The sequence below is a fragment of the Marmota monax genome, unplaced genomic scaffold (genome assembly GCF_021218885.2).
Source record: "Marmota monax isolate L192 unplaced genomic scaffold, Marmota_monax_Labrador192_F-V1.1 WCK01_AAM20220418_F8-fsc00065, whole genome shotgun sequence".
Classification (NCBI taxonomy): Eukaryota; Metazoa; Chordata; class Mammalia; order Rodentia; family Sciuridae; genus Marmota; species Marmota monax.
Genome location: NW_026694038.1, coordinates 7568466 through 7585088, shown reverse-complemented (window position 1 = coordinate 7585088; position 16623 = coordinate 7568466). Strand labels below are relative to the sequence as shown.

The following is a 16623-nucleotide window of genomic DNA, read 5'->3' as shown; positions in this document are numbered from 1 at the left end:
GCTTCATTACAGAAATCTGTGCTATGACCATTCATGCCAAGAATGGTCTCCTAAACTTTACAATCAAATAGCATACCCCCAGGAGACTTAAAGCACCTGCAATCAACTGGGAGTCACAACTCCTGCCAAGATCCCAGGGCATTATTCTTTCTTCAGAGGTTTTGACAAAAGAAATAAACTCAGTATTCTCTGTTTCTCTTGACCCTATTCTAGTATGTTCTGGCAATTCGACAAAATTAGAAATCTGCCAGACTTCAAAGGATATGAGATTTGACAGTTCGTCAGTTTCTCATAGTCTGTAAGGTTCCAGGGGATTCTGGAGCCATGGGTACCATGTTTTCTTGGCTAAGAAGCAACTGAAGCTGAGAACACATCACGGCAATCCTGGCCTCTTGCCCACTCCCACTGAGGAGAATCACTCTGACAACTGCAATTCTGCTGAAACTGCTAAATCACTGCACACATCTGCTATTTTCATATTGTGCATTCACCAATAAGAACTATATGAGAATGTGTTAAAAGGCAGATAATCCCTGGGAGTCCTCTTCCATCCCTTAAGCTACCCCTGGAACATTAGTTTATCATGTAGGATGGAAGTGAAGCAAAGCCTGTCAGATTGTCTGAAGGCAAAAAGTAAAAATGCAGGGAAATTAAATATCAGAATTCTACTTTCCTACTAATAATGAGTTTAGGCTTCTTAAAACTAAGTGGCAATCTGTTTTTTAAATATATATATTTTTATTTATTCTTTTTAGAATAATACATGACAGTAGAATAAATTTTGATATACATGCATGGAGTATAACTTCCCATTATTGTGGTTGTATATGATGTGGAGTTACACTGGTTATGTATTCAAATATAAACATAGAAAAGTTATGTCCAGTTTATTCTACTGTCTTTCCCATTCCATCCTCCCTTATTCCCCCATTATGCTTTTCCAACTGGGTAAACCTCTACTACTCCCTCCCTGCCACCTATTGTGAGTCAACATCCACGTATCAGAGAAAACATTTGGACTTTGGTTTTTTGGGGTTGGCTTATTTCACTTAGCACAATAACCTCCAGTCCCATCCATTTATTACAAATGCCATAATTTCATTCTTCTTTATGGCTAAGTAATATTCCATTGTATATATATACCACATTTTCTTTATCCATTCATCTATTCAAGGGTATCTAGGTTAGTTTCATAGCTTAGCTATTGTGAATTGAGCTGTTATGAACGTTGATGTGGCCACATCACATAGTATGCTGATTTTAGTCCTTTGGGGATATGCCGAGGAGTGGGGTAACTGAGTCAAATGGTGGTTCCATTCCAAGTTTTATGCAGAATCTCCATACTGCTTTCCAGAGTGGTTGTACCAATTTGCAGTCCCACCAGCAAAGCATGAGTGTACTTTATCCCCACATCTCACCAACATTTATTGTTGCTTGTATTCTTGATAATTGCCATTCTGATTAGAGTGAGATGAAATCTCAGTATAGTTTTGATTTGCATTTATCTAATTGCTAGTGATGTTAAACATTTTTCATGTTTGTTGATCATTTGTATTTCTTCTGTGAAGTGCCTGTTCTGTTCCTTTGCCCATTTATTGATTGGGTTATTTATTTTGTGGGTGATAAGTGTTTTGAGTTCTTTATACATCTTGGAGATTAATACTCTATCTGAGGCACAGGTGGCAAAATTTTTCTTGTGAATTTGCAGTGAAGAAGATTTTTAGTTTGATACAATCCCATTTATTGATTCTTGATTTTACCTCTTGTGCTTTAGGAGTCTTGTTGAGGGTGCTGGTTCCTAAGCTGACATGATGGAAATTTTTGGCCTACTTTTTCTTCTAGTAGGCACAGGGTCTCTTGTCTAATGCCTAGTAGGTCCTTGATGCACTTAGAGTTGAGTTTTGTGCAGGATGAGAGATAGGGGTCTAATTTCATTTTATTACATATGGGTTTCCAATTTTCCCAGCACCATTTGTTTGAAGAGGCTATCTTTTCTCCAATGTATGTTTTTGGTGCCTTGGTGTAGCATGAGATAACTGTATTTATGTGGATTTGTCTCTGTGTCTTCTATTCTGTTATTGGTCTTCATTTCTGGTTTGGGGCCAATACCATGCCATTTTTGTTACTAGAGCTTTATAGTATAATTTAAGGTCTTGTATTGTGATGCCTCATGGTTTACTCTCCTTGCTGAGAATTGCTTTGTCTATTTGGGTTCTCTTATTTTTTCAAATGAATTTCATAACTGCTTTTTCTGTTTCTATGAAGACCATCATCAGACCCTTAATAGAAATTGCATTAAATCTCTGTAGAGCTTCTGTTAGTAGGGCCATTTTGACAATATTAATTCTGCTTATCCAAGAGCATGGGACCATCGTCTAAGGTCTTCTTTAATTTCTTCCTTTAGCATTCTGTAGTTTTTATTGTAGAGGTTTTCTCACCTCTTTTGTTAGAGTGATTCCCAAATATTTTATTTTCTTTGAGGCTATTGTGAATGGGATAGTTTTCCTAATTTCTCTTTCAGTTGATTCATCACTGATGTATAAGAATGCAATTGAGTTATAGGTGTTGATTATTTATAGTCTGTTACTTTGCTGAATTCATTTATGAGTTCTAGAGGTTTTCTGGTGAAGTTTTTTGGGTCTTCTAAATATGTAATCATGTGTCCACAAATAGGGATAGTTTGAGTTCTTTTTTTTTCCTATTTGTATCCCTTTAATTTCTTTCTTCTAATTGCTCTGGATGGAATTTCCATGACTATATTGAATAGAAATGGTGAAAGAGGGCATCCATGTCTTGTTCCAGTTTTTAGCAAGAATGCTTTCAATTTTTCTCCATTTAGAATGATGTTGGTCTTGGGTTTGGCCTATATAGCTTTTATAATGTTGAAGTATGTTCCTACTATCCTTAATTTTTCTAGTGTTTTGCACATGAATGGATACTGTATTTTATCAAAGTTTTTTCTACATCTGTTGAGATAATCATGTGATTCTAGTCTTTCAGTCTATTGGGGTGATGAATTGTGTTTATTTATTTTTGTATGTTGAACCAACCTTGCATCTCTTCCTATCTGTTTCTGATCCCTCTTCTATGTGACATACCTGGAATTTGCTCATTTGCCTAACCTGACATGGGAAGAGTGCCCTTGGAACGTCTTAAAGAGCTATAATTCATCATGGTATGTTTCCTAATAATATTCTCCATCAATTCAGTTTAATTTTGTTTGTTAAATTTTCTCCATCCTAAAGCCCTGATTCATCATGTTGAAGGTCATGCTCCTAGGTCTTAAAGTAGCAGACAGGATTGTTCTAGGATCTCTCTGGGTCCACTGTTGACAGACAAAAGCCAGCATTTATATAGAGTGCTATTTCTGCTAAGGGATTTTATAATACATGTGTTCTCTCCATCTTCAAATAACCCTGTGGGATACATAGGTTTTGTTTTTATTCTCCTCTTCAAGATGAAGAACTTTAAGGTCAAATGACTTAAGTACACAGATACAACTTCAGATTCTAGGTCATGTACTTTTCTCCCAGACTTTTATTCTATTAAGTCCCCAAATGGAGTGATGGAGAGGGAGGTCAAAGAAGTCATCAAACAATGATTGATGAACTCATTGTTTCTTAGAAAGTCTTAAATAGGAGGGTCACAGGAGGAAGCTATGACTTTGTTCTTAGAGTAAACGTTTTGTATTCCCATTTTCTTGAGAAAGTATAAGAAAAAGGAAAAACAAATGTGGTGGCTGACTGCATAAATACAAATCTATCCACTCTTTCAGGCTGATTTTTATGACTTATATAATTTTCCTGCCCTTCTCATCAGATAGAGGCTCCTAGGGGAAGTGCCAGGTAATTGGGCCATTGACATTAATTTAAAAAAAATTTATCTTAAGTGGAAAAAAATGCTGCACAATTGCACACACCTGTGATCCCAGTGGCTTGGGAGATTGAGGCAAGAGGATTGCAATTTCAAAGCCAGCCTCAGCAACTTAGCAAGGTCCTAAGCAACTTAGCAAGATCCTGTCTCTAAAAAGGCTGGGAGTGTGGCTTAATGGTTGAGTGCCTCTGGGTTCAATCCTTGTTCAAAAAAAAAAAAAAAAAAGGAAAAAAAAATCTTGGTTATGCCACAGGCCACAAATACAAAACAAAAAACCTAATTGCCCTTTGTCCAACCCTGGCTTATTTTTATTTTAGAGATAAAATATAAAACTTTGTTTTTTTCAATAAATTCTAATTACCAAATATAATACAAAGATATTTTGTTTTGATGTGTTCCTGGTTATTTTTCCCTTATTTTTCTGATATATATCCTCTTTCACTCATTACCCTTTTTTATTCTTTAGCCATCACCCCCATCACATTCTATATTTTAAGTAGAATTCCCTTCTTGTTACCAAATGCCCAGGATCTGTGCCAACATTAATCCACCAAAATTTATCGATAACCAAAAGTGTACTATTGAGTAGGTATCCTCAGAGTAAACAAATGAATAAGATGACATATTTTAGTGTGACAAGAACATATTAGAACTTCTAGAACTTTTATTTAGATTTATTTTTTATCATATACATTTGTTCATTTATATGTTTATAATATTCAAAATATTTAAACAATTTGATATCATTATAATTTACAAAGTACATTAATATAAATTTATTGAAAGTACACTCTCAAAATATTTTTACCATGGTGTTCATGATTTTAAAAATTTGGCAACCAGAGCCACAGGGAAAATTTTGACAAATATTACTAGTTGCTATTTATTGACTACCTACTATGTGCAAGATACTATCCAATTGTTTTATTCATATTAACTTAGTTAATATCCTCAACAACTCTATGAAGTGGGTGCCTTAGTAAGGTATCATGCTATTCCTATGTTGCAGAAGAGAACATTAAGGCCTAGAAAGGTTGAGTGTCTTATTCAGAGACAAAGGACTTCTGGTTGCAGGATTTGAACTCAGGCCAGCAGGCCCTCAGACCTTGCTTTTAACCAACCCTGTACACTGCCCTTGGCAGTTAGTGAACCGAGTGAAATGTAGGACCAGACAATGTTCTGGGGGCCTTCTGCCCTCTGTGGGAATTCATTATCCTCACAAATGTGCTCAGAAGAACTCTCCATTCCCTTTAGACACCCTCCTATCTTGAATAAGTGTACAGGCCAGGTGTTGGGGCTACAAAGATAAATCGGACATTGATTCTGTCCTCAAAAAGCTACAGTCAATGAAGAAGATAAGACAGTTTCATAAAAATTATAATGGGAGCAGAAAGACTCTGGAAGAGGCATTTCTGCCACATGAGGAATTGGGAATTCTTTATAGAGAAAGCTAAATTTCAGCTTTGCCACTGATTTAGCATACACCTTGGACCAATTATTGTGCCTCAGATTTTCCATGGATGAGCTAAAGCTGAAGCTTCTTCCCTCGATCACCATATAATTTTGTAGTACATTTCATTATGAGAGTATCTTTGGGAATACTTGCTTCGGGTCTTGGCCTTTCCCTTTTTCCCTTTCGTTGAGTCCTTTACACATAGAAAAACTGGATGCTCCTGTGATGTTGGGCCTTAGCTAGGCCTTTGTTCAGCCTGGTTTCCTGACAGGGAGGGTGGGAGACAGGAGGGGCATCTCGCCAGGAGAGTCCTCAGGCTCCTCTGCAGACTGGGTTTTGTTGCCCAGGCCATGACCATACCTACCCTCTCCAGTGCCTGGTGGGAAGAACACCATCTTTGGTTGACTGTACCTCTACACTTCATGGGATAGGAGGCCTAAGAAACTGCAGTTTTATATTTAGTTTATAACTTAAAATTGTGAAAGTTGTATTTTTAGCCTTTAAAGCAGCCCAAAATAGCCTTCATTATAAAAATTGGTTCTTGAAAGCATAATATTTTACCAGTTATGAACTGACAAAGGGAAAAAACAAACCAACTTTTTGGTAGAACTAATCAGGACCTAATGAGGCAAACAGTCAACAGAATGTGTCATGAGTATGAACCATGAAATGAGCTTTTTGAAGGCTAAGAACTGCCACCTGTCGAGGTGGTTTAAGTCAGGATGTTGGCGAAATCATTATTGTGACCATCAACAACTGTGAGTGAGTCTCCTCTACATACCCAATATAGGAATGTAGTCAGTAAGCCCCCGCACTGTGACTCAGCTCAGAAGACCCAGAGAAGAAATTATTTAACTCACTAGGAGCTGTGGAAGTTTTCTTTAACATTATTAATCCAGAGCAAAATTGGCTGATATGGGATGAGAGTCAAACTTGAGAATTTTTGCATTTTCTCTCCATCCTCACTATAAAAGCCTCTGACTTGGAAGAAGCTTAGTGAGCATTTTCCAAGAAAAGAAAATAAATGGCATTGATATATGAATCATTCTGTAGCACTGGAGCCAGAGTGCATAGGATAAATTTATCTGTAAGGGAAAATGAGATTTCATGAGTGATTGTGTTGAAACATGCCTGCAGACTGAAGTCCTTAATATGACTTGTATGTCTCTTAAGGAAAATGGGAATTACAAGAGAGGAAAGGTTCTTAGTTCTCAGATTTGCCACTTATTTAGCATACACCTTGGACCAATCATTGTGCCTCAGATTTTCCATGGATGAGAATGCTACCATGCATGTATCAAGTTGTGTATGACAAATGATTTAATGCTACCATGCATGTAGCTTATAGTCATTTTATAAGTTATTTAATTTAAAACATTGGAGAAATTGTTTCAAAGGATATTAAGAGCTTTGAAAAGGCATAAAGCAGGATTGGTTTGAATAGACCAAAGACATTGGCAGATGCTGCTGAAGAGGGTTTAATTTCCCTTTAAAGCTGCTCTTCTTTCAGTAAATTATTCTTAAAGTTTAAATATTCTTTCTTGCTATCAATTTGCTCTGGTTCCTCAAACTCTATCCATTCTCTAAGTAGAAAACAATGTTATCCTGTTCCCTGCAACATTCTTATATTATTAAAACAGACTTCTTAATTTTCTGGAAGACACTTATATAGGATCGACCAACTAGCTGGTAATTATTGAGAATTTACTATCTTCTAAACATTATGCTTGTGAGGGGGTATTAAAACTAGCAGAGTTACAGACAGTACCACAAGACTTACTGAATTCTTATTGAAAAGACTGTGAATCTCTGAGTTCAGATTCAAGGCCATTGATTCCAAACATTTGAAGATAGCTTCCCTTCTGTGTCATTCTGGGTGTGCCCCCGAGGCTTTTTTTTTTTAAATCTCCAGACCTGACTAGTAGTTGTTTCCAATTTTCAACATCATGTAGTTGCTAGACAAGACAGATTTCCATGAAAGTCATAATGCAAGAATGAGTCAAATACTTTAAGTGCTGAATCAGGTGAAAAAGACAAGTTTGTATGAGATCACAGTAAGGAATTATTACTGTTTGCTGTTGTGATCAGAAAAAGATGATTTAAGGTTAAATGACCTATATCTTTTGTTTTTTCTGAAAGCATAAGTGATTATTGTTGTTGTTATTATTATTATTATTATTATGTCATACAAAAATCCCAGTAAGAGTTAACATTTATTTTATTCTTTTTAATGATTTTACATTTTAAATTTCCAACTTTCATTGCTCAGATTTTTTTTAATTGATTTTTTAATATATGACAGCAGAATGCATTAAAATTCATATTACACATATAGAGCACATTTTTTTCATATCTCTGATTTTATATAAAGTATATTCACACCAATTCGTGTCTTCATACATGACTTTGGATAATGATGTTCATCACATTCCACCATCATTTCTAACCCCATGTCCTCCTTCCACCCCTGTGCCCTATCTAGGGTTTGTCTATTCCTCCTATGCTGCTCCTCCCTACCCTACTAGGAATCAGACTCCTTATATCAGAGAAAACATTCAGCATTTGTTTTTTGGGGATTGGATAACTTCACTTAGCATTATCTTCTCTAACTCCATTCATTTACCTGCAAATGCCATGATTTTATTCTCTTTTACTGCTGAGTAATATTCCATTGTGTATAAATGCCACATTTTTATCCATTTATCTACTGAAGGGCATCTGAGTTGGTTCCACAGTTTAGCTATTATGAATTGTGCTGCTAATAATTTTACATTTTTAATTAACAAAATTATATTTATTTATGGAATATAACATGACGTTTCAATATATGAATACATTGTGGAATAGCTACACCAAGCTAATTAATATACCCTTCATCTCACATTCTCATTATTTCTCACATTTAAAAAAAAATCTACTCTCAGAAATTTTCAAGTATACAATACACTACTATTAACTTTAGTAACCCTGTTTGTTGTACAATAGACCCTTTCCCTCCTAATGGGGAAAAAAAATGTATATCATCCTTGATCACAGGCCAAGTTAACCTTGTCTGTATGGCTCCAATTTAATGTATGTGTTGCTTAAGCAGTAATTAAAATTCATAGAGTGCTTACTATGTGCCAAGCACTAACCAATGTGCTACATATTGTCCCTCAAATAACACTGTATACAATATAAAATTTTATAGATTGCTCAAGAATCTATATTTTGTCAGAAACCATATATGTGTATGTATAATTTCATATCATCTCCACAATCCCTTTTAATATGAATGTTATTTCTGTTTTACCCAATGAGACACCATGGCTTGGAGAGGTGTAGTAACCCACACAGTGGCAGAGCCAGGCTTCTGACCCCACTTTGCATGATGCCACCGTCCCAGTCTTGTCTTCTGTGCTAAATTGCTTCTCCTGATAATTGTCCTTCTTCTATGAACTCACTGAAGAACACTGGGTAACTAGTTCTTTCCAATCTTAGAGCTGAAACAAAAGGAACTAGGCATAAGCAGTATGAGAGAAAACCACAGGTGGTTCTACCTCTAGAGTCAGCCTGATGGCCATGAACTGAGCCAGTAGCCCAGGTCTTTGCCTCAGTTTTAAAAGGAAAATAACAGGCAGTCCAATGGACATCCATTTTTACATATAAATAAGGATTACTTCACTAGTAATCCTGTACGTTTATTAAAATTTAATAATTATTATAATTTAATACTTTTAGAACTTGAGCTGCTTTAAAATGAGGCAAAACCTTTGGGAATGATTGAGTATGAAGATAGTTCTAATTCTTGAAATTTGGGCAAAGGATTTTTCTTATAAATATTATCTTGAATAGTTGCTGATTTCCAATTTCTACTTGTCTTGACTTATTAATCTTTCTTTGTAATTACTGTTAGTGTTTACCTTTGTGTACCATTTTATTCTTTTTAAACTGCTGGGTTGTAAACTCTTAACTGTTATTTCTACATGGTTTGTTTGTTTATTTATTTATTTATTTATTTAATTTTTTTTAAAAGAATGTGATTTTTATTCTGAAAATAATGGCAAGCTTTTAACCAGGAAAGCATTCAGATTATATTTATGGTTTTTTCCTACAATTTTTAAATTTTATTAATTACTAGTTATATGTGACAACAGAGTGCAATTCAACTTATATTACACAAAAAGAGCACAATTTTTCATTGTCTCTGATGAACCCAAAGTAGAGTCACACCATTCATGTTTTCGTACACATATTTAGGGTAATGATGTCTGTCTCATTCCACTGTCTTTCCTTCCCCCATGTCCCCACCTTCCCCTCCCTCTCCTTTGCCCTATCTAAAATTCCTCTATTCCTCCCATGCTCCCTCCCAACCCCCTTTATGAATCTGCATCCTTATATCAGAGAAGACATTCGGCATTTGTTTTTTGGGATTGGCTAACTTCACTTAGCATTATATTCTCCAACTCCATCCATTTACCTGCAAATGCCATGATTTTATTCTCTTTTAACATATTAATATTCCATTGTGTATATATGCTAAATTTTCTTTATCCATTCATCCACTGAAGGGCATCTAGATTGGATTCACAATTTAGCTATTGTGAATTGTGCTGCCATAAACATTGATGTGGCTGTGTCCCTGTAGCATGCTGTTTTTAAGTCCTTTGGGCATAAACCAAGAAGTGGGATAGCTGGTCAAATGGTGGTGCCATTCCCAGTTTTCCATAGATTCTCCATGCTTCTTTCCAGATTGGTTGCACCAATTTGCAGTCCCACCAGCAGTGTAAGAGTGTGCCCTTTGCCCCACATCCTCACCAACACTTGTTGTTTGTATTCTTAATAGCTGCCATTCTGACAGGACAGGAGTGATTTGCATTTCTCTAATTTCTAGAGATGTTGAACTTTTTTTTTTTTTACATATTTGTTGATTGATTGTTTATCATCTTCTGAGAAGTGTCTGTTCAATTTTTTGGCCCATTTATTGATTGGATTATTTGTGGTGTTTTTTTTTGGTGTTAAGATTTTGAGTTCTTTATATATCCTGGAGATTAGTGCTCTATCTGATGTGTGTGTATGCTACAAATTTGTTCCCATTCTGTAGGCTCTCTATTCACCTCACTGTTTCTTTTGCTGAAAAGAAGCTTTTGATTTTGAATCCATCCCATTTATTGATTCTTGATTTTAGTTCTTGTGCTATAAGAGTCTTATTAAGGAAGTAGGGGCCTAATCTGACATGATGGATATTTGGGCCTACTTTTTCTTCTATTAGGTGCAGGATGTCTGGTTTAATTCCTAGGTCCTTGATCCACTTTGAATTTTGTGCATGGTGAGAGAGAGGGTTTTAATTTCATTTTATTACACACGGATTTCCAGTTTTTCCAGCACCATTTGTTGACGAGGCTATCTTTTCTCCAAAATATGTTTTTGGCACTTTTGTCTAATATTAGATAACTGTATTTATGTGGGTTTGTCTCTGTGTCCTCTATTCTGTACCACTCTATTTTGGTGCCAATATCATGCTGTTTTTGTTACTATTTCTCTATAGTATAGTTTAAGGTCTGTATAGTGATGCCACCTGCTTCACTCTTCTAGCTAAGGATTGCTTTAGCTATTCTGGGCCACATGGTCTATTTTTATCACTCAGGTCTCTTTGTTTTTACTGAAAATTAAGAAATACCAAGATAAAAAGAAGAATTCCTAAGTCCTAATGACTTCCAGGTCTTTTTATAGCCCTAGAAATTTCAGATGAATATTTTATCATTTCAGAATAATGTGAGAGAATAGATATTATTTTCCTAATTAGAAGAGGAAACTGGGGCTCAAGAAAGTGAAGTGACTTGCTAAGTTCTTGGAGGTTATAAATGTTGAAAATGAAATTAAAACTCCAAGAATTCACTTTTTTTCAATTAGCTTCCACTGTCAACCCCAGAGATTAGTTTGCCATCTAATCTCACCTCCTGATGTATCTTCCTCTATTTATTTGACTGAATATAACTCTAATAATTATTTATCATATGAGTCAAACTTCTTCAGAGGTAACTTTAGAAAAACTTAATTTTATTAGTAGGATTGAATTTATTACTAAGCTGTCCAACTGATATGTGAATATCTTTTGTTATAAAGAGATTTGGGATGTTATGTTATTTCATTTTGTTTGGGACAATATGGAAACGTTTATATTTGGGAGACTGAAATGTATACTAAGTAAACTGCCATAGGTAAGATGGCTCTAAATATATACAGTGTATATAACATTTGAATAAAGACTAAGTAAAACAAACAAACACCCTCTAACCTAGGGATTTCTCTTGCAGGCATTCTGCAAAAACTCTGTGCTCTTGGAACACTTGGATGTCTCTTATTGTCTCCAGCTGTCAGATGATATTATTAAGACAATAGCCATTTACTGTGTTTGCCTCACATCTCTCAGCATTGCTGGCTGTCCACAGGTATGTGAAGTAGTCAGAGCTCAAACATGTCAAATGGAAGCACTCCAAAGAACCCAGGCAAGGCAGCATTAATGGGCTGGACTCATGGTAGGACTGGTTTTCTTTGCCATGTCTGGGGTATTCCTTACAAATTTTTTTTCCTATCCCCAAACTGGAAATCGCTTTAGGAGTTTATGTACATTAAAGTAGAATTTTCAAAAAGTTAAAAACATAATTCACATAAAAACATAAACATGTATTAGATTTATTTAATTCATTAATAAGAGAACTAACAAAATAATAAAGACAGTGAAAACAGCATTAGAACAAACTTGGTATTTATAGGAATTGAAGAAAGAAAGATTGTTGGATTGATTGTCAGGTTAGATCAAAAAGTGGTTAATGGTTAACAAAACAATACAACCATAACCTTGAGGGTATAGTTTCACCAGATAGAAATAACTTTTATCTCTCTTCATTCAAAACATAGTGTTAACATCTAATGCTTCCTGAGTTTAACATGTAACTTCCCTGAGTTTGGGCTTTAATCAGTACTAATAGTATGTCAAACAAATGCATGGAAACCCTAGAGATTTCCTCAAGTGGGTCAGTATGACGTTGAAAAATCATACAATCATCTTTTGTCTTATTTTTGAGTTTCATCATTTTTCTTGCATCTGTGCAAAAGAAATACATATTCATTGTAAAAAAATTTGACTATATATAAAAGCTTACAGGAAAAAGTAAAAATCCATTGTCCACCATTATCTCAACATAACCATTGTTGGCAATTTATACTTATTTTTAATTTTTTTTTTAGTTGTAGATAGACCCAATACCTTTATTTTATTTATTTTTATGTGGTGCCAGAGATTGAACCCAGTATCACATGCATGCTAGGCAAACGCTCTACCACTGAGCCACAACCCCAGCCCTTATACTTATTTTTATAGATTTTTTTCTTTGTACAAAGAGGTAGAAACAGTTACAAACAGAAGGTTTGAATTTTGTCTTTTTTTTTTTTAAAGGATCAACTTATACTTTCTAAAACACATTAACCTACTTTCTTTCCTCTTAATATACTATGGTCATATCCCCATATCAAGAACTAGAAGTCTTGGATTCTGGATGAACATGGTAGATTGCAATATACAAAAATAATTTTGTTTTGAAACCCCAATACAGCTGCAGATGAAGAGTGAGGGCCCATGTAGATAATAAAAATAGGTCATGAAAAAGAGCAACAAAATTTTGAGAGCTTGAAAATAGATGGACAAATTTAGCAGACATGATGAGAGAGCTTTAATCCTAAGACAACAGTAAAGAAAGCTGGAGAAAAAAAATCTGATTTACACAACAATCTTTTAACTTGGAGGCACTTTGTACCTCTGGAACTATGTTAAGAAGGGGTTAAAGTAAGAAAGACCGAGTTAAAAAATTCCTGAGAACACACAGTCTCTCAGATTTCCTCCTCTATAGCACACCTCTGGGAAGTTGTCCATCCTACCACAAACAGAAACCTAGAGATCCCTTGCCTTCCCCTCCCTTTCCTTCTCCTTCCACTGGGGATTGAACCTGGGGACACTCTAACATAAAGCTACATCCTCAGCCCTTTTTATTTTACTTTAACACAGGGTCTCATTAAGTTGCCCATGCTGGCCTTGAACTTGCCATCCTTCAGGCAAGATATTTCTTTATAGTGGGGGTGGGGTTACCCTGTGCATTGTGGGATGTTTAACAGCATCCTTGCCCTCTACTCACTAGGTCAGGAACACCCAACCAGGCTGGGGGATGCTTGCTTAGCTGTGAGCAGAGGGTACAAAAGTGAAAAGGAGGACGTAGTGACTGAATGCTGAGTGCAAGACACTCAGGCACTTTTCCCTGAGTGTATCCAGAAATTGGCTACTAGATCTTTTCCTCCAGGCAGACTTGAAGCTTCTTCTCTGCAGGCCCTGGCTAGCCCAAGATGAAAGATCTAAAAATACTGACATTGGGGGGTTTTCCAACAACCAACCATCCTACCACCCTTCACTGACGTTGATGGTGGAGAAGCTCCACACTGTGCACTCAGAGTTTCCAGGCACTTTTTAGCTCTCACTATTAATCATGAACAGACACTCAAGGATTACCAGATGGAGAGGAAAAGACCAAAGCAAAGTAACAGGAAAAACTTGAGGGGCTGGGGCAAGTGGCTTGGTGGTAAAATGCTTGTCTAGCATGTGTGAGGCCCTGAGTTCAATCCCCAGCAACACACACACACACACACACACACACACAGAGTTAAAAAATATTTAAATCTTTTAAAAAATCCTCAGTTATTGCAAGGTTATTAGCAATTTCACTCTCTTCTGTTGTGCACACCCACAGACTTTTATTCATACAGTGTCACCCCATTTCTCAAGATGCCTGTATTCTAGCAAGGCTACACCTTCAGCTTCTGTGTTTTTAGTTTGTGTGATGAGTGGATTAAGAGAGGGATGCTGGAACCTCCTAAATCTTCCACAGCTAATTGTGCAACAATAAAGAGGAGGAGGCAGTAGGGGAAGACATATGGTAAACCATGACAAAATTAAGCCAGAAAGTTCACAGCAAAATTCTTTTTAATAACATAATTGTTTAGAGAGCTAGGGACACCAGATGTGTTTCTGCTCAGGATCACCTGGTTGTAGAAGCTGGACCAAGGAACCCACATATTAGCACCACCGAAAACTGACTGTTGCTTGAGCAGCGAGAACTGACAGGGGCTCTCCGTTTCATAGCAAAGGGTCACGTGGGCAACGCATAGCTTAGTGGGAACTGCCCTGGCTGCAAAACAGGACAGATGGGCACAAGCTCTTTAATGGCTCCACTAACTATGGAAGAAAGTAGCAGGATGAGAAAAGGAAAGGTTCCAATAAGAACCGGAAATTGGGCAGAGGATTGATTTGTCTTCTTTGGTAAGAAGAAACTGAGGGAAATTTTCTATAAATTGGGATATTCTGTTGCAGCCTGGAAGTTAAAGAATATGTTACATAAATAAGATGTCACAAACTGCACTGTGTATCAAAGGTCTAAGGGCAGGAAAAGGAACGGGAGTAGATGCTGATTATTTCTGATTATTTCAGAAACCCACTGTAAAGGAATAGTAGGATTTAGTTTTACCATCTGAATTGTTAATTAGATTGTGGGTCAGATAAGTATCCTAATTAAAATGTGGTGACCATTATTTGGGCCAACCTGAGTATATCCCTCAACTCATCTCACTTCATCTCCAGTGGCCCAGCCCAATCTATTCCACTTGCACTACTTTAGTAGGCCATAAAATACACCAGTATTTGGCTCATCATTGTATGCAAGGTTTCCCACAAGCCCACAGGTGAATTTTAAGTGTTTATTTTATATATCTCTTAAAAGGCCAATTTTCCCAAGCAGCCACCTCACCTCCACAGTGAGTCAGTACTGTGACCTCATCATACCCACACTAAAATACCAGGAAGACAAACATAGTTCAAATCAGGAGAAAGGCTGGCTGTTGTGGACCTACTTCAGAGGCCTCAGTACTGTTCTGTTACTTAACATTGTCATCCTTGATTCTTATATGATTTGAGGTAGGAGTTAATAATGATTAGAAACAAAGAACAGAGGGGCATGGGAGAAGGGAAAAATTAAAGCGAATCCCTGAACAACAATGACAAAATATTTCTGCAATGCACTTTGATGGAGAAAAAGTAATCTTATCCAAACCCCAGCCAGGGCCGTGGAATTGCATTTCTGCCTGTCAGGGAGGTGTAGGTGATGTGACATAGGTTCATCTGATGCTGTTTACCAACTTGGCTGAGTTTGGTGAGACAGAACACACTCATATGCAATAAGTCACATGAAACAGTTTATTATAAGCAGGTAGCAAGGGACAATAGAAGCCTAGGATTCATTAAGAGTAGGTCCACTAAGGCTCAGGAGAGCTTCCAGGGGGAATGAAGTCTCCAATACATATTCTACTTGCACCACAGCTGAGTAACTCCAGAAAATAGCCTTCTGTGGGGTTTATATCCTAGGGATAAAATGACACACTGAGCAGAAACACTAGAGACACATCACTACAAGGGGGGCTGGAACAGAACCCAGGTTGCTCTAGCCAGTACTCCATCTCAGGATGTTGTGCTCCCATCACAGCCTACAGTTATTCTTGAAAACTGTGAGCAAGAAAATGAAGAGAACTGGGTGGCTACAAAGTTAGCAGGAGAACTCTCCTGCAGTTATCACAGATCTGAGGAGGTAATTGAACCAGGCCACAAAACCCTGCTGCTCTTGCCTGAGGCATTTCTCTCCAACTCATGGTAATATGATGAAACAATGTATCACCAACATTATCAGAAATGTCTCCAGAGCTTTGATAACACTAGGAGATTAGAGTTAACAATACTTTTCGATTGTCTGTTTTTAATTAATCTTATTTACAGATGGGGAAATTAGTAATGGAAAGGTATAGGCACTGGGCAAATGACAATGTTTACTGTAGTGACAACCTAGTCCCACAGACTTACATATAAAGGGACAGAAAGAAGATGTTTGCTGAATCTGGGACTCCCCAGGACAGACCTACCCTTTGCATCTTGATTTTCTTAGTGTAGCTGGCTCACGTTTGGAAATTCTTTCAGTTTAGGAGTTTAAAAATTGTCATAGGAGAATCAAAGGTTTCAAAATGGTTACAAGATCAGTGGATCATATTACAGTATATTAGAAACAGTGAGACTCTCATTACATGTTGTTGGCTAATATATTAGTTATGTAACCAGCCACCCAAAACTTGATAGCTTAAAGGAACTACCATTTAATATACTCACAATTCTGTGGACAGGTGGCACATGCCAGAGGCTTGGGAAACTGAGGTAGGAGGATAGAGAGTCA

At 36.7% G+C, this 16623-nt stretch overlaps 1 protein-coding gene across 1 annotated transcript in view; it reads left to right on the top strand.

The window, feature by feature from the left end:
- Fbxl13 (F-box and leucine rich repeat protein 13) overlaps window positions 1-16623 on the top strand; it is a 210281-nt gene that overhangs the window by 181145 nt on the left and 12513 nt on the right. The window contains exon 19 of the mRNA XM_046464167.2: window positions 11623-11757. Within this exon, the coding sequence (XP_046320123.1) occupies window positions 11623-11757 (135 nt within the window). The remainder of the gene's footprint in view (window positions 1-11622; window positions 11758-16623) is intronic.